Source organism: Oryza brachyantha, chromosome 2 (assembly GCF_000231095.2).
Source record: "Oryza brachyantha chromosome 2, ObraRS2, whole genome shotgun sequence".
Taxonomy (NCBI): domain Eukaryota; kingdom Viridiplantae; phylum Streptophyta; class Magnoliopsida; order Poales; family Poaceae; genus Oryza; species Oryza brachyantha.
Genome location: NC_023164.2, coordinates 8,350,286 through 8,368,743, shown reverse-complemented (window position 1 = coordinate 8,368,743; position 18,458 = coordinate 8,350,286). Strand labels below are relative to the sequence as shown.

At 43.0% G+C, this 18,458-nt stretch overlaps 1 protein-coding gene across 1 annotated transcript; it reads right to left on the bottom strand.

Moving 5' to 3' along the window:
- Positions 1-936: 936 nt before the first annotated feature.
- LOC102721243 (nicotianamine aminotransferase 1-like) lies at positions 937-16,661 on the bottom strand. Its single transcript, XM_040520558.1, has 6 exons — positions 16,275-16,661; positions 2,413-2,752; positions 2,113-2,331; positions 1,988-2,047; positions 1,623-1,872; positions 937-1,386 (listed from the first exon to the last, which is right to left on the bottom strand). The coding sequence occupies exons 1-6, from the start codon at positions 16,559-16,561 to the stop codon at positions 1,256-1,258; spliced, it is 1,287 nt and encodes a 428-aa protein (XP_040376492.1). The 5' UTR covers positions 16,562-16,661; the 3' UTR covers positions 937-1,255.
- Positions 16,662-18,458: the final 1,797 nt, after the last annotated feature.

The window sequence follows — 18,458 nt, the reverse complement described above, 5'->3', positions numbered from 1 at the left end:
TAGTTTTTGAAAATTAAGACTTATGTATGTAACATATTGAATTCTACTTTAAAAAAACAGTATATCACAATATAAATGTCTTCAATCAAGACCATCACAATCAGGGTTCCCAAAACCACCCGTAATCATCACGGTTACCGTGGTAACCACCTAAACGGCTGAGGCACGATAGCGGTTACCAGTGGTTTAGTTCATACAAATTGTAATCAAATTCCAAAAAATAACAAATTGTGAAAACAAATCATAAAAATCATGGTAATACATATGGATTTTAAAGCAATTTGGTTATGAAAATTTGTGATATTAACGTTGGTACAATTAAATTGAAAGCCAAAACAGATTAAATATGAGAAAAATGAATTAATATTTGGGGGAGTACTGTAAATCATTAAAAAAATGAAGTTTGTCAATTTATTTGCATATGATGTTTCTATTGGAATCTATATATAGGTACTAGAATATATTTTATACATTCCAAAAGCAGTCCTTTGAAGGGGAAAATTTGTTGGTTCAATATTTAGTGTTTAATAAGTTGAATGTATTATTTTTACAATATTATCAATAGGTTAATTTGAACTAATTGATAGCATATGTTAGACAATATAATATTTCTACTATTTGATATTGTATTATTACACATGCATAAATTTCAAATATCAATTATGTCTGATTGCTCATTTGTGAATTGTCAATTATAATTATTCCAATGTTGAACTTTTAGCAAATGTCATGCCAAATTTACCAACTCATATGTCCTTCATGTACCAAATATACCATAAAATATTTTCTATTTTTGATAATGTTTTTTGAATATTTAGGATTTTTATTTATATTCCTTCGGGCATGAACTGGAAATGTTTTCTACCGAAACCATGTGATAATCATATGAAACCTTATGGTTTTGTCCAAAAAAAAAACCACAGAGAACACAAAGTTTAAAATCAAATTGTTTTAATGTGAATCAATCATGGTTTTTATGGTTTCCACGGTTACCGTGCTACCGATTAGTGACAGTAACGGCTCAATACACAGTTTCAGAAACCCTGATCACAATATGCACGAGCCATCCATATATATGAAATGCCTCGAATGGTTTGCAAGCTTAACTTGATTTTGGATCGTTGGATAGCTAAGATACACACAAGTTCCTCGATTTGAGGAATTCGTCGACGATGCATGCGTGTCGATCGAAGTTGACTGACACGCCCAACTTCATTCAAACTTTATTTTCTTGTAGCCATAGCGGAGACAGCATTCACGAGTGGGTCTCCTTGATCTTAGCATGCCTCTGACAGAAAGACTTGGTTCGCTCTAGACCATCCTCAAGCAACTGTGGATCAACTGCGAAGGTTATCCTCAGCCAGTTCTTCATCCCTAGTCCACTCCCTGAAGTGAAAGTGAATTGCACACTCTCTTAGCAATTAAATAATCTTCAGGTTTGCTATTTATCAATTGCTTAAAAAAATCTATCGTTCGACCTTTTATCCATTACATTTGACTGAAGATCTGTACTTGTTGTTACTATTTTGTTTCGTTTGTTACCGTTCGATTTCAATCGAACGTCTCACAGAATCAACTAATAAATTCAGTTTACCGAACCAGTAATGAATGAATTAATTCACCTGGGCAAATCACCACGGACTCCTCCCTGGCCAGCATGCTGCAGAAGTGGACGTCATCCTCTATGCCATCCAGGCGCGAGAGGTCCAGCTTCGCCATGACGAACATGGAGCCCTCCGGCTTGTGAGGGCAGGCGATGCACTCGATCCCCCTCAGCTTCTCGTAGCATATCTCCGCGGCCTGCCTCACCACGCCCAGCGCCTCGCTGAAGAACGCCTCCTCCGTCTTCGCGAGGATCTCGGGCAAAGCCCCCTGCTCCATCGATCGTTTCCATGGCGTACGTACACAGTCCATGTGATATTCAGAGTCATGGATCAAGAACAGATCGAGCAGCATTTGGGGGTGGGGATGTGTGCTAATTGCTTACCTGAACAAACGTTACAGGATCGACCGAGATGGCACGGTAGTCTATGATGGACTCCATGATCTGTGGAGGAAAGAAAAATGGATTGTTGCATCTGTGATTTGTGGGGAGATGGAGTGAGTGAACACCTTCTTCTTCCTGAGGATTCCGTTGGGATCGGTGGCGGCTATCCAGCCGAGGCGCCAGCCGGGGACCATCCAGCGCTTGGAGATGCCGCCCAGCGTCACCACCGGCGCGACCTCGCCGAACACCCCCATCGGCACGAACGGCTTGCTCCCGAACGCGAAGTGGTCGTACACCTCGTCGCTGATCACCATGATCCCCAGCTTCCTCGCCGTCGCCGCGATCTACGAATCAAATCCTGATCAAAATGATGGATCTTGATTCGCACGGTGAAGCACGGCCGGTGTGTGAGATGATTGCAAAACCTTGGCGAGGTGGTCGCGGGAGTAGACGCAGCCGCAGGGGTTGTTGGGGTTGACGATGACGATGGCGACGGTGTTCTCGTCGGCGAGGGCCTCGACGCCGGCGAGGTCGACCTCCCACTCCCTGTCCGGGAGGAGGTCGAAGTGGCGGAACTCGAGGCCGCTCAGCGCGGCGCGCGACGCGTACAGCGGGTAGCCCGGCCGCGGGAGCAGCACGTTGGCGCCCGGCGAGGCGAGCACGGACATCATGATCTCGATGGCGTGGTTGCAGCCGGCGGTGAGCACCACGTCGGCGGGCGACACCTCGTAGGGTAGCTCGCGGGACAGGTGCGCCGCCACCGCACTGCACATTCGCATATATGAGGAAGCCATTAGCACGGTTTGAAATTTCGGTACCCGGTTTTATCCGGGACCGAAATTTCTGGTTTTTGGAAATTCCGAGCAAAAATTATCAAATTCAAATGCTCATAACAACTGTTTTCTCATCAAATACACATATTATAAAAATATATAAATGATAATTTCAAAAATTTTGGAAAACAATACCATTACCGGACCCCCACCGGCATAATCGAAATTCCCGGAATTTCGTTCCGAAATTGCCAACTTTCTTAATTACTTTAAAGCAAGTTATTCCCTGATCCTTCCATTAAAATCTCTTGATCCAAAACTCACAAAATAATTGTCCTTATAATGTGTGATGCAGGCAACACAAAATAATTTTTGGCGTGGTTATTATTTAGAATTAATTAATGCAGTTTTTAGCCTTAAAACTGGACTAAATGCTCTCATAGTTTTTTACTTCTTTATATTTGTACGAGAGAGTAAAAAATGTAGAGAATCATGGTGGCTACAGTGACATGTAAAAAAGCATAGCGTTTCAATGTACAAAACATTGGTTGGATTGAAACTATGTGCATGCCAGTGATTTTGTCCTGTGTCAAAACAATAGCTCAGCACCCCAGGGAAAATACGGGTAGCAACCGTGGATTTACTCGTGTGAACAGTACAAAATTTCGGTTTTACGGCAAGAAGAATGGTTTCCAACCCGATTTCCGTGTCGGTTACTTGTCCCACAGAAAGAATATGATCCTAATCTTTCTACGTGTTGTCACGTGGATATTGAGAATAAATTGATATCAAAGCCAAGAAAAAACTTGTCATCATGATTATATATTTATATAGGACGTGTGACGGTAAAGCACGGGTATTTTGATACACAAGAGAAAGTTATTATGAAAAAGGATACAAAGAACTTTGATACGAGATTTAAGCATTTGAAAAAGCAACATGAAAATAAAATTGATGAATTTCAGATAACTTGTTACGATCGCAGTCTAAGAATGAAAAATATGAAAATCTTCTCGGTCCGCATGGTTATCGGAAAATTGGTTGACCGTTTTAGTTTAGCATCCGATCGACGGCAGAGGAGTACAAACCTACCTTCGCTGTCCCGGTGCACGGTGCACCGATGCCCATTTCTAGCTTATTTTAGGTTATGTCGTCGGACCTGCATGTTTAGTTTCCAAAAACATCATAACATAATGTGTGTAGCTATCCAGGAGCTCATGGTCGAATCTTGATCAACTTGGTATGAATGGTGAAGTTGATGTTTGCATCCAAGTGCACCGGTCGTGCTCTCTAGTTTCGCTACCGAAGTTGTGTTCGAACACGAAGTGCAAACCATGTGCATACACAATGTGTGTAGGTATCCCAGTGCTCACGGTCGAATCTTGGTCGACTTGGTATGAATGGTGAAGTTGATGTTTGCATCCAAGTGCACCGGTCGTGCTCTCTAGTTTTGCTACCGAAGTTGTGTTCGAACACGAAGTGCAAACCATGTGCATACACAATGTGTGTAGGTATCCCAGAGCTCACGGTCGAATCTTGGTCGACTTGGTATAAATGGTGAAGTTGATGTTTGTATCCAATTGATTTTTTTCTTCTCGTAATATATGGGGACTGCGGGAGGGCATGTATGTGATTTTTTTTAACTTGCGTGTAGCCTTTAGATTATTATCCAACAAAAGCGAACGGATCTTATTGATAGAATTAAAATTTTCAAACATTTGATCACTAGATGGACCCCAAAACATATCATCGAATCTCTAGACACCTAAATGGAGCATTAAACATTGATAAAAATAAAAACTAATTGCACAGTTAGAGCATCCCCAACAGCTTATCTATCTCATCCTCTATCTTAAAAATAGAGGATGGAGACTACAAATTAAGCTCCAACAGAACAGTCATCCTATAATCTATTTTTAGATCCCATCCATATTAGGAAAGAGAACCTTCATATTTGGATGATCTCTCCATCCTCCAAAGAGATATAGAGGATGTCATATATGGATGATTTAGTGGAATACAAATAGATACGAAGGATGAAACTAGTTTAGATGATCATCCAAATGAAGGATAACCAAATTTAGATGAGCTGTTGGGGATGCTTTTAGGGAGAAATCGTGAGACAAATCTTTTAAGCCTAATTAGTCTATGATTAGTCATAAGTGCTACAATAGTTCACATGTGCTAATGATGGATTAATTAGGCTTATAAGATTTGTCTCGCGGTTTACAGGCAGGTATGAAATTCGTTTCTTCGTTCGTGTTAAAAACCCGTTTTGACATCCGGTCAAATGTCTGACGTTACACCTCTTCTAAAAATTTATGGTAACTAAAAGACACAAAATTACTACTCCGTACATCATAATTATACTATTATTAGCATGCACTGTACATCCGACATTTTCATGTTTTCGGAATTGCTCAGAATCAAACCAGAACTCGGAAGCATCTTTGGAAACGAAGCAACTACTCCCTTGGTTCTTCCGCTCGATATTAAAGTCATTTTATTAGTACTAAATCAAATATCTTTTAAGTTTAATCGTAAAAGAATATAGCAATATTTTTAACATAAAATAAATATACTGTCAAGATATATTCAATATTGGATCAATAAACCTAGTTTGGTTTTACGAATGTTAGTATATTTCTATAGAAAAATTGATTAATTAATTTTAAAAATATATAATTAGAATAAACTTTAAATACCTTATAATTTAAAATGGAGTGAGTACCTTAGGAGTGATATTTCTATAGACAGATTGATTGGAATCCCATTAGTTAATTGCTAGCTCAATTATCAGGTGTATCACACACCGTATCTTTTAGGGGCAATTAAAAATCTAATCTTACTTTGAAGGCAAACTACGGATTTGATCATATTTTTTCAGCTTTGCAGCTTTTGCCCTCTTTTTCAAAAACGAAGCAGCCGAATGACCCTGTTACGTGAAGGTCATTTAATGGTGTTAAATGGAGGACAACTTGACCGATTTGCCCTTGCTCTTTTGACCCTATTTGTATATTAACTTTTAGAAAATAAATGTAAATATTTATTCAGAAACATTGGAATAAAGATTAGATTAATGTAATTTTATTTGATAGATTTGAGGTTAGTTTGATATATATAAGTCTAATTTCGATAAATTTTATAGCACTTAATCTCATATTTTATTGATTTGAAATAGCTGAATGTAATAGGTGCAATCACTATAGATGATTTTATAAAATTTTGACAGCATAATAAAATCCCAAGCCACTCTCTCCCTTCTCTGTTCTCTTCTTTTCTTTTCTTTTCTTCTCTTTTTTCCTTTCTTTTTTCCTCTCCTCTCTTTCTCTTTCTTCTTTCTTTCTTCTCCCTCGTTCACACAGGGAAGGCCGGCAGAGGCGCACGCTGGCGGCAGGAGAGGCCAAGTCTGTCACGCCTTGAGTTTTACCCTAGCTAAAACTCAATAAAATAATGTATTAAAAATAATTTGTTAATTAAAGTTCAGGAGAAAACCCAGTGTAATAAATTAATTTAATTTAATTGAAAGCTTTTCGGATATTCTAAAATGTCCCAAAAGCATTTTAAGTTATTAACAGGATTTATATTTAAATTTCAGAGAATAAAATTTTCTCTAATATACATAATAAAAATCGGTAAAATTGGAGTCAATTTCTTTTTTCCCTTCCTTCCTTTTTCTTCCTTTTCCCTTTTCTTTTCCCCTTTTCCTTTTTTTTCCTCCTTGGCCGAGCTCCTCTGCCTCTCCCCCGTGTGCACGATCTCCTCCTCCCCTCCAGCCGTGCACGATCTCCCCCTTCACCCCCCATCCTACTCCAACTCCTCCTCCCCTCCCGTGAACAGCCCCACCACCTCCTCTCTCACAGTAAAATCAATTCCAAACAATTAGGACTCCAATTTTTATCACTTTGAAACCTTATCTATTCCTTGTTAATAGGAGATGGGTAACTAGATTTATCTCTAGCACTCCCCTATAAATACTGCCCTACACCCTTGCCTCTTTTCCCCGTCTCCCTCTCTCGTGCACCTCCTGCCACCTCCTGTCCAACAGCAGTGCAGCCGTCCGCCGGTTTCCTTCCCCCGATCTTCAGGTTCGCATATATTTTATTCTTGCGAATCAATCTAAATTAATCTACCGTTTAATTGTTTAGGTTATCTAGCCGAACAGCGAGGAACAGCAGCAATCCGTCGCTGATCTCTCCACCAAATCTCAGGGTTCGCATATGTTTTACTCATGCGAATCAATCTATTATTGATCTATCGTGTAATTACTTGGATTTTCTAATCTAATTAGCTAACGCGAGATTGATCTACAGTATGAAATTCAATTTTGTACACGTAGATTGGTTTAACGTTAAAGTCGTCTAATTCTAGTTTAGCGAGTCGTTAAATCTCAATTTAACGGGTCGTTAACTCCTGCCGTTGTTCCGCTAACAGTTCACGGTTTCACGTATCGGATCTAATTTGTCGTACGAATCTCTAATTCGTGCATGATTTGGTTCTGTCGTGTGAATGCGTGTACTGTCTGCAATTTCCCGAGTCGTGTCCCAACCGGCGCTCAAAGTACGCATCACATTCCTCGGCCCATCTCCTCCTTTCTTCCCTCCCCGCCGGCCTACCAGCCCATCTCCCTCCCTCACTCTCCCTTCAGCCTCCTCCTCCTCTCCCGCTGGGCCGGCCCATTTCAGCATGCTCGATCTCCCCCTCTTTTCTCCCTCTCCCGCTGGGCCAGCCCACGGCCGCCCGCACCCGAGGTCCGGATCACCTCCCCCTTTCCCCAGGGTCGCCGACAGGTGGACCCCACCGGTCAGCCCCGTCGTCTCCCTCGCCACGCCTTGCCGCTGCTGCGCCTCGCCGTGCACCGCGCCGTTGCGTCACGGATGCCACTCCGCTCCCTCTCAGTCGCGCCGCACGTCAGCCTCGACGTCATCGTGGTCGTGTGTCGCTCGGCCGCCGCCCTTCGCGTCCTCCTCGCCGCCATCGCCCTCATCTCCCCAAGCCACCGTCTCGCTTCTGCCCGCGACGACGCCGCTCTCCGCTGCCGCCACGTCGCGCCAGCGCCCGCCACCTCGGACGCGCTCCACCGCGCCCGCGCTTTCCGCGCCACATCGCCACCGCCGCAGCTGGGCAACGCTGCCGCTCACCCGCTTCGCGCCTCCCTCACCGTCTTGTTGCGCCGGAAATGCCCCGCCGTGCCACGCGGTGCGTCCGCCTCGCGCCCGTGCTTGGCCGCCGCGTCGCCCGCTGCCCTCGCGCTCGCCCGCGTGCACACCGCGCCCAGGCCGTGCCGTGGCTAACCACCGTCCGCAACCACCGGCCGCAATCCACGTGCCGCGCCAACCAACTCTCCGCCCTATCCGCGCGCCTGCCACGGTCACGCGTCGCCGCTAACCTCCTCCCCGCCCTAGCTTGCGCCAGCTCCCCTATAAAGCCCCACCGGCGCGTGCCGCCACACTAGTTCCTGAGCCGCCGCCACGCCGATTGCTGCCGGTCTCCGCCATCGTCACGTCGTCGTCGCGCCACCGCCCTGCCTTCCCGCGCGACCGCTTCCCATCATCGGGCGCCGTCGTTGCCGTGCCATTCGCCGTCACCGTCGTGCGCCACGCTCAGTCGCCGCCCATCTCACCACCGATCACCGCTGCCAAGCACCGCCCTCATCACTCCTCCTTGCTGTTCTCCTCTGCCGGTGAGCGTCGTCCTCTCCCCTCCCCTTCTTCCTTCCCTGCCACCACGCCCGCATCCGTCGCGCCGCTCGGCCGATCCCGCCGCCTGTCGTCGCCCGCTTGCCCGCGCCGCCGTCCGCTGGTCGCCGTCCTGCGCTCGCGCACCCATCCCATCGCGCCGCACCTCGCCGTGTCGCCGTGTCGCCGCGTCGCCACACCGTCCTGCCGCTTAGCGCTGCCACGCCGCCGCTCTCTGTCGCGCCATGGCCGCGTGTGCCGCTCGCGCCGCCGCACCCACCTTCCGCTTTCCCCGGCCGCCGCCAACCGTAGCCCGCAGATCCCGGCGCCGCATCCCGGCCACGCCGCTAACTACCTCCCCGCCCCAGACGGCGCCACGCCCCTATAAACCCCCTCTCCTTGTGCGCCACCGCCGCCTCTTTCCGCAAGCGCCGTCGTGCCACCGTCGCCTGCCGCCGATCGACCTCGTCGCATCGGCCATCGTCGCCGCACCACCCCGGTGAGCCCGCTCTCCTCCCTTCCTCTGTTTCCTTGTGCCACCGCAAGTGCGCCCTGCCGCTCACCATCGGCCAACATCCTCCACCTCCACCCGATCTCGCCGCATCCCCGCCGCCCGAGCCCGCGCGCCGCTCGGCTCGGCCAAGCAGCCCCCTCCCTCTCCTCTGCTTTGACTCACTGACCGGTGGGGTCCTCTTGTCAGCAAGCCCCCACCGACAGCTCGGCCCACATCTCGGCCCCCTCTCTCCACCAGGTGGGGTCTGCTCCTTTAGCTCCCTCCATCTCTCTCTTTCTCTCTCCCCACGGGCCCCACGTGTCATACTCCGACCCCTCTGCACGAGCCACTGCCACGTGGGTCCCGGCTGTCAGCTTTCCTCCCTCCTCAGTGCCGACGTCATGCCTCCGATTAATTGCGCAATAATTCATTAAGGTTTTCTGTTTAGTTTAAAAACACAGATAATCTTTTAAAATTCATAGCTAATTCATCTAGTCTCCGTTTAGGTCCATTTAAGTCTCATTAAATCCAGAAAAATGCCAAGAATCCATTAAAAATAGTTTCTTTTTCTGTTTCAGTAGTTTTATAGCCTGTTTTGTTTGTTTTGCCTTGTTTGTCGTAGGTTTTTCCCACGTCGCAGCGCCGTCCGTTCCCGAAGTCGTCGTTGAAGTTTCTCGTGGTTCTAAGCAAGGCAAGTGGCACCCTTCTTTGATCATATTGAACCTATGATTATAAAATCCCCCGCTTTTACATTCAAACATGCATTGTATTCAAATGTATTTACTTTATTTATCTATTGAGCATTTACCTTTATACCCTTTGATCCCCATTTATTATTATTGTCATCCCAGGGTTAATTTGACTAGAATTAGGGTTAGTCAATGCTTAGCCATGCTTAGTTCAACTAGCTCACCAATTATCATTTAATTACAGTTACACTTTGATAGACCTTTAATGGTTGTAATCATTATTAATATCCCGTTGACGATTAATACAACTAAAATATTGTTTATGGTGGGCTGTGGGTGCATGGTTCTGAGAGTCGCACCCATGGCAATCAAGGACCGGTTCTCAGGAAACCCTGAAAGTCTTACACGTACTAACCACAGGCCAGAATGGGCAACGGTGAGACTCGTAATCTAGCTTGTCCCTATTCGACGTACCAAGGCAAGGGTGAGCGTGATGGAGTATGGACGGGCAATCGTGGTGTAACGAAAGCCTCTGCTGCTTCCGGATTTACCAAGGCACAAGAGGGGACTGCCCGACTTGGTGTAAAGGAGGGGGTGAAACCTGAAGTGCGGTGCGATTGTCTAGGGAGGGTTAGGTGAAAGGTCTTATCATGGTTTTCGTACTAAGGTATCGTGGTGATACGTTGGGGCATGGTAACATGCTTGGGAGCCATGTCTTGTGGGTAAAGTTGTACACCTCTGCAGAGTAAAACTATTCGAATAACCATGCCCGCGGTTATTGGGCGAACTGACAGATTCACTGGGATTAGTTGAACCATTAATAACCTGATCAATCTTGGAACTGGTTTGACCCTGCGCAACGTGGTGTAATGTTGGCAGTGGTTTGGATCTGTCGCAACGTGGTTTAACGTTGGGTAGAGGGTTGACCCTGTCGCTACGTGGTGTAACGTTCGACAGCGGTCTAGGCCTGTTGCAACGAGGTGTAACGTTGAACAGTGGATGATTATTTTTAAATGTTTACTTTACTTTTATTTCAGTCTATTTTATTTACTATTTTGCTAAATTACTGTAGCTTTGTGCAATTTAACCTTAGCCTATCTTTGACACCCTATTGCATTCATTATTCTCCCTCTCTTGGGTGTTACTTGTTGAGTACGGTGGTTTGTACTCAGCCTTGCTTAATTTTTCCCCCACCAGAGCAAGTGCCAGAGCCTGAGTCAGAAGTCAGAAGAAGGTTGTTCCCAAGGTTGAAGTGAGGTTCAGTTCGCCGTCGAGAATGCCTGTGGTGTGGAGCCGTCATCGCCAGCTGAAGCTGAAGATTAGATGGTTTAGTTTGTTTTCCTTTTCTGCTGCATTTCGATAGATAATTGTTTTTATTTATTTTTAAGTCGTGGAACTGTGTATTGATTTGTCATAGTGTGTACTCGGGCTGATGTCTGGGCCGAGATTTAATACATGCTATTGTTCAGAAATTTGGTGTAAATTTCTGGGCATGACAAAGTCCGGTCGTGAGGCGCCGGATCCACGGTCATTGGGTCCTGTCGACCCTTTCCCGGTGGGCGGCGACGGCCAGAAGGCGGCCGGCGGGGCGGGCTCCGCCTGCTCCCTCACTTCGGCCGCCACCGGCTCTGCCTCGTCCCCCACAGCACGATGCCACCGCCGGCGCCGCCTCCTCCCCAACTGCCCAACGCCGTGGCCTCCTCACCCACACCCCGACGACGCCATCGGCTCCCCCACAGCACCGGCTCCCCTTACGCGCTGCCTCCCCCACAGCGTGCCGGGCAACGCTGCCTCCGCCCACAGGGTCGCTCGGCCGCTACCTCCTTAGGGGCAGAATAGTCCATTCATAATTCAAATTTATTTATTTTATTTCGTTTATCGTAAACCCTAACGGCATGCATCAACGACATGTTCGTTTTTGAAAAAGAGGGCCAAGTTTACAAAGTTGGAAAAGAAGGGTCAAATCCATAATTAGTCTTCAAGATAGGATATATGCAATTGTTCTTATCTTTTATTGGCATGGGGGTAGGTCAGCCGGCTAGTGGGGAATAATTAAACCGTATTATTTATGTTTCCGTTTACTGATCTGAACTGTCAGACAGTTGAGCATTTTTTATATCTTGTCTATAATACTGAAGTATGTTTTATGTGTACTCTGCAGCACAGCACCAGACAGTTATTGTACTCATTTCTACTCTGGTGCTCCGTTCTCGTCTTAATCAAACATATATGTTTGCATATGGAGGGATAATTTAACAATTCATGTTCTTGTTGGTACCAATCCAAAGGAGATAGAAAGATGGCAACATGTAGGCAGTTGAGTTAAAATACTGTGCTTGAACTAAAGAGTTGTTACTTGGAGAAGAAAAATACACTAGGTGGATCTGTACCATCTGTCTATTTATTTATGATAGAGGCTATACAAAGATAAGATTAATACCATACATTTTGACTTAGATAAAGAAGGTCTTGCATTATATGGCTAATCTAGTAAGCCCAGTCGAGCATTACCATATATCGGAGACCGAAGTAGCTGTGACTGAGATAGGAGTTCCTCTCAAGAACAACCAGATTATTTAACATAAATACACATGGATAAACCCAAGCCAATAGAAATAGGATATTACTTCGTATTCAAAGGCTCGAACCTATATAATACCTGTCTTGTGTGTATCATGTCTCTGTCGGTATCACTTATCAATACAAAACATCCTTACACCTAAAATTAACAGCGACTACTTTTATGTAAAATATTTTTCAGATTAAAACGAAAGAAAAGATAGACTTCTCGGAAGAGATGTTATTAATTGTACATAAAAAATATATTATCTGCAGAATTTCCATGTCAAATTAGATCAAACATTAGTTTAGATAATTTCGACGTTAATTAACTTGGTACATACTAGTGCTGATCTTTCTAACACCATTGATTTGTGTTTGGCGTTGAAATTCTGTAAAAATACACGTACAACCTACAGTATATCCTATGCCAAAGTGTGGTAATATTTTCAACAAAATTTCATATTTGACCAAAATTAATATTCACAAACACAAAATGTATCTATCTACCAACCATTAGAGGAGGAGAGCTATGATCTTTATGGCGCGCGCTGTGTACGTACCTGCACGCTTGGGCGATTCCCACGGCGGGGGAGTACCGGTTGTACTCGCCGGAGGCGGCGGCGGCGGCGACGGCGTCCGTGGCGGCGGGCGCCGTGCGGAAGCACGCGAACGCGGAGGGGTCGCCGTGGCCGAGCGGCGCCACGGCGCGCGCGTCGCCCGCGTCGAGGCAGCGGTACACCCGCGTGACGATCGCGCGGATGCTCTGCGACCCCGCCGCTGCCAGCGCCGGGTTCGCCGCCCCGAAGCGCCACTCCGCCACCGCCTCGCCGGCGCTCTCCATGCCGGGGACACGGGAGGGGAAGGGAGAGAAAAGAATGGTACCGGAAGTAGCAGCACGTACGTTGTGCGCGCTGAGTGTTTCTTTCTTCTCTTTCGTAGAGCTGCTTGTGATCAAAGTTTGACCAATATCGCTAGCTGGAGTTTTGTAAGGATCACATTTTAGTCTTGTTTTTGGTTGTTGTTGATCTCGATGATCAGTTTAATAATGTATTTTTTTTCAATGAGCAGATCCGTTGGAATGTCATTTTTAACGGCTGGCTACGTTGGCCCGTCAGTGGTATCCATCACTAGACGGGCCGTTGCCGGGTCACGTTCATGCCGCGGCAGGATGTCTCACCTATGACGGCGGACCTTACAACCTGTCAAAGTTGTTAGATAACACTGACTGGGCCATCGGTCCGTCAGTAGTATCCCGTTACATGTGTGTGGTTCTGGTGTAGTAGTTCTGACGCAAATGTTAATTTGAAATGAGGTGAAGTCTGATCATTATACATGATTAGCTTGTACGCGTGTTAATTAACGTGCCAGAAGCACAAACATATAATTTTAAGAGAATTTTAATAGGAGTTGATATTGTTCGTTGATCCTCTAGCAACGGAGCCAGAGTGAGAAACTAGTAGGGGCTCGGCTCATTCCTAGCCCACGCGAGCTTAATTAACGTCGAGGAGCGAGTTGCTACTCATTTGTACGTTCCTCATGGGCGTGCCTCCGATTTCCTAGGTGCAAAACTGTAAAAGGAGAGCTCAGCTCTGTGGCCTGGTGATGATCAGCTAGCACGCGGTATTTATTCCCCAAAATTCAGCAAAACATCACATCAAGTTTTCGGCTACATATTTAAAGTATTAAACGTAGTCTAATTATAAAACAAATTTCAGATTCCGGTTGGAAACTGTAAGACGAATTTTTTAAGCCTAATTAATCCATCATTAGCATATGTTGGTTAGTGTAGCACTTATGGCTAATCACTTTCTAATTAGGCTTAAAAGATATATCTCAAAATTTCTTTCATAACTGTGCAATTAGTTTTTTGGTTTATCTATATTTAATGCTTTATTTAGGTATCTAAAAATTTGATGTGATGTTTTTGGAAAAAATTTAGGAACTAAACAAGGCCTGATTTGGTTATGTAAAAACTTTTAAAAAATACCGGTGAAAATGCTATCCAACAACTTCTCCTCCTTCCTCTCTTTATGTATCTCACTTGGCATTGCCTCCCCTTCGCTAGGCATCTTTGCCGAGTGCGCCCCGACTTGCCATCTCCGTCATCTCGCGCGCGCGGTCCTCTAAAATCCAGATCGACGCATCAGACAGAACAAGTGGAAAAAGAAATCGCCTGATACCAAGGAAAACGATCTTACGTGGAGGTGATTTGTATATGGATAGTCAAAGATTTAGAGTGCCTGTTGGTTAGCCCACGGTCTAAGAAGTTCTCTATTTTTTTTTACCATCATTGTAAAACTCTAAATTTGGCTAGAATTATAGGTTTTTGGAGTTGCTCTTACTCGTTGATCCTAAGCGGATCGGAGAGAGAACCTAGGTGTCTCTCATGGATAAGTTATTTCTGACATACTATATATCCTCTAACATAGGTCACTCATATGTATAGGATCATAAATATACAAAATCCACGTGTCAGTCACTTAAAAAAAAGCAAAGTTAGAGGAGTCGTTTTCATCTCTGGCGAGAGCGATATCAACTGCCACTCGACAGAATTTTTTTTATTTTTTAAATATTTTTAATAAATAATTTTATTACTAAACCCCGAGAGAAAATATTTTCACCGGATGAATCTTTTGGTCATGCCACCAATATTGATGTGGCAAAACAACGCTGTCACGCACAGCCTATAGAATAAGCTATTTATATATGTGCACCCCCATATAGAATAAGCTATTTTATACCCCCTCCCCTCATAAGGCCCAAACCCTCTTCCATCCCCTTATAAAAGCCCAAAATCCCACCGATCAAACCCGTCATTTGACCTTCCTCCACACCCCACATTTGCCAATACCCGTCTATCTAAAAAGTGCAGTAACACAAAAGCAAAAATACAGTAACATGTCTTATAAAATACAATAACAACGTTAAAATATAGTCATGACGGATCTAGTTTTTTAAATCACATTTTTTTAACCAATGTGGTGAAAACAGTTTCAAAAAATAATATAAAACACATGAGATATTGCTCTATAAAGATTAGGAATACAATACTTTTAGCTCTCTCACATGCATTAGTTGTATTATAGCTACAGTCACGATGTTACTATATCTCTTTCGTGATGTTACTGTATTTCTATCATGACGTTACTATAACTGTGCAATACACATGTTACTGCACGTATATCGCGATGTTACTGCACATCTATCATGACGTTACTGCAATTGTGCAGTAACAATACATATATTTTATAGCAACATAACGCTATTACTGTATAGAAGGCGCATCATTACTACACAAATAGATATTTCTTAAGATTTTCAATTTTAAACAACTTTATCTCTCACCTCATATATTATTTTTTAAGAACTTTTGTACCATATTGTTTGAAAAAATTGTTTTAAAATAATAGATCCCTCATGGGTATGTTTCGACGATGTTACTGCAAATTAGTCATCGTGTTACTGTATTTTTGTCATCGTGTTGCTGCACAATTTCTGTGAGACGAGATGTGAGCTTAGATAGACATGAGGGGACACCTATAAAGAGGTTGAGCCACGAGGTTAACCCTTTGACCAGCATTTAAGCAAAGTGGAGTGGTTTTGGGCCTTGGGAGGAGGGTGAGAGGTGAGATGGGTCTTATGAGACATTGGAAGGGAAGTGGGTGTAAAATAACTTATACCGAGGGATGCACATATTAATCTTGATATATATATATATATATATATCCAACCATTTGCACCGTGAAGGTGTTAACAGCTAGAGCTATTGCAGTAAAAGGATATTGTTACGGGAGAGCAGGAGTGTCTAATCATATATTTTTATATTTTATAAGTATATTAAATATTTTATTTAAAACTTCAATAAGATATACTTAGCAATTCATCCATTTTAACATGAATTTATACGCAAATTTATATATTTTAGTTCTAATTACCCCTATAAAATTTCTACTGGTAGCAGCGTAAATCAGATCCGTTATATCCAAACTAACAGATGACTCGTAATTATGAAATGGTACCTTAAAAAACCATAAAAGATAGATGGTAAAAAAATCACAAACAGAGAAGAGCAGTTCATGTGTATATACGTACCTGCACGCCTCCGCGAGCCCGGCGGCGGGGGCGTAGGTGTTGTGCGCGCCGGAGGCGGCGGCGGCGGCGACGGCGTCCGTGGCGGGCGGCGCCGCGCTGAAGCAGGCGAAGGCGGCCGGGTCGCCGTGGGCGAGCGGCGCCACGGGCCGCGCGTCGCCGCGGTCGAGGCAGTCGTACATCCGGTAGACGAGCGCGCGGATGCTCTGCGCCCTCGCCGCCTCCAGCCCCGGGCTCGCCGCCCCGAACCGCCACGCCGGCGCCTCGTTGCCATTGCCGCCGTTCTCCATTGGAGGGACGCGCCAGCCGATCGGAGCCGGAGAGAGCGGGCAGAGCCGTGTGAGTGAGTACGTGAGAGTGAGAGTGAGAGTGAGAGAGAGTGTGCGCGCGTGTGTTTGGCTAAGAAATGGGAGGTGTAGCAGCGAAGCCGTGTGCATGTAGGGGAGTTTTGTTTTGATTAACCGCTCTTTTGTTCGCATTTGCTTGTAATTATTTTAAATTTAGAGATAATTTAGGATTCTTTTTATCGTAGTTTATATTTTATTCTTTGCCTTTTAAATAGTCAAAGACACATATATAAGAGATTTATTCGTAAATTACTTTTCGTTTGCAAATATATCATTTAACTTTTTCATGAAAATATCAAATATTACCTCCGTCCCGAAATAAGACCATTTCTAGTTTTTTGATATAATATTTTGACTCTTCGTCTTATTTGAATTTTTTTACGATTTAATATTTTTATTCTTACTAGATGATAAAACATGAATAATACTTCATACGTAATTAGTTTTCTTAAGTTTTTATATAATTTTTTAAATAAGATAAATGGTCAAACATTAAATATGGAAAAAAAAATAAAGTTATTATAGGATGGATGTATTAATAACTTCTAAGGATTGATGGCACCGCATCAGCGTGCAGTGAGTGACAGTGAGATTGTCGGATGAGTACAATACATCCATTTTAATATCTAAGTATTTCTAGGAGGTAATCATTTGGAAACTAAAAAACACTCCAATCAACATATTCACAAATAAAAAATAATTTATTAATAAAAAAATATATATGCATGTTCTTAATGATATAAATGTAAGGTTAAAAAATAAACTATGGTTGAAAAATCTAAAATTAACTCTAAATTTAAGGTTAAAAAATTAAAATTTTGTTATAAGTATAAGTTGAAGCGAAAAAATGAGAGTGCATCTCTTTTACCAGACAATAAGCTTTTTTCAAAATATTTCCTTTTAATCATTTTAGTGATTTTAAATAAATTTATTAAATTCCTTTTCTAAGCGCCTAATTGACTCTAGAATCACTTGAATAATTTGGAACAATATTCCATGCATGAATGCTTAAATTGTGGTACAAAATTTAAATCTTAGAAATATTTATATTTTAGAATGTACGATCTGCCTCTATTTAAAAATAGGATGTATTGTATTTGGTTAGGCAAATGTTTGATCAAATATTACTTTATTAATATATCACTTATGTGACATAAATGTGAAATCACATTTGAATATGAATCTAATAATATCAATTATGTATCATTAAATTTATATCTTAATAGAGCAATATTTGATCAAACCTTTACAAAATAAAATAAAATAAAACCTATATTTTAAAATAGAGTGAGTAGTATATCAAGACGAATTGTATTGCGATACATCAAAGTTTTTCTTGTACCGTGAAAATGTCACTGTCAAATAAGGCTATGTTCTTTTCCCCCCTAGTTTTTTTTCTCAATTTTTATAGATATGTTTTCTAAACTACTAATTACTAAACGGTGTAATTTTCTAAAAAGGTTTTTATAAATAAATTCATTATCTTATATTTCTAAAGTAGATTTCTAACTTCTTAATAATTAATTATTAAATCATATCATTTATAATATTAAATATATACTCCTATAAAAAGGTATAGTGACCCTCTAATTGCAGTTTTACAATTTAGCACTCAGATTTTTTGATATTAAAACCAGTTAAATATAGATTGATATGTACATATAAATTTAAATTAAGGTGAGTATTTCATATAAGAAAAATTTGATAACACATCATAAAATTTGTAGCAATACATGGGTATTTAAGTAGTAAATATAAAAATTCACTCCTTTTTTCCAGCTATCTCAAACACCACGTAAGTGCAGGAGCATTTTGTGACATTTTATGAGTGAGATCTAGA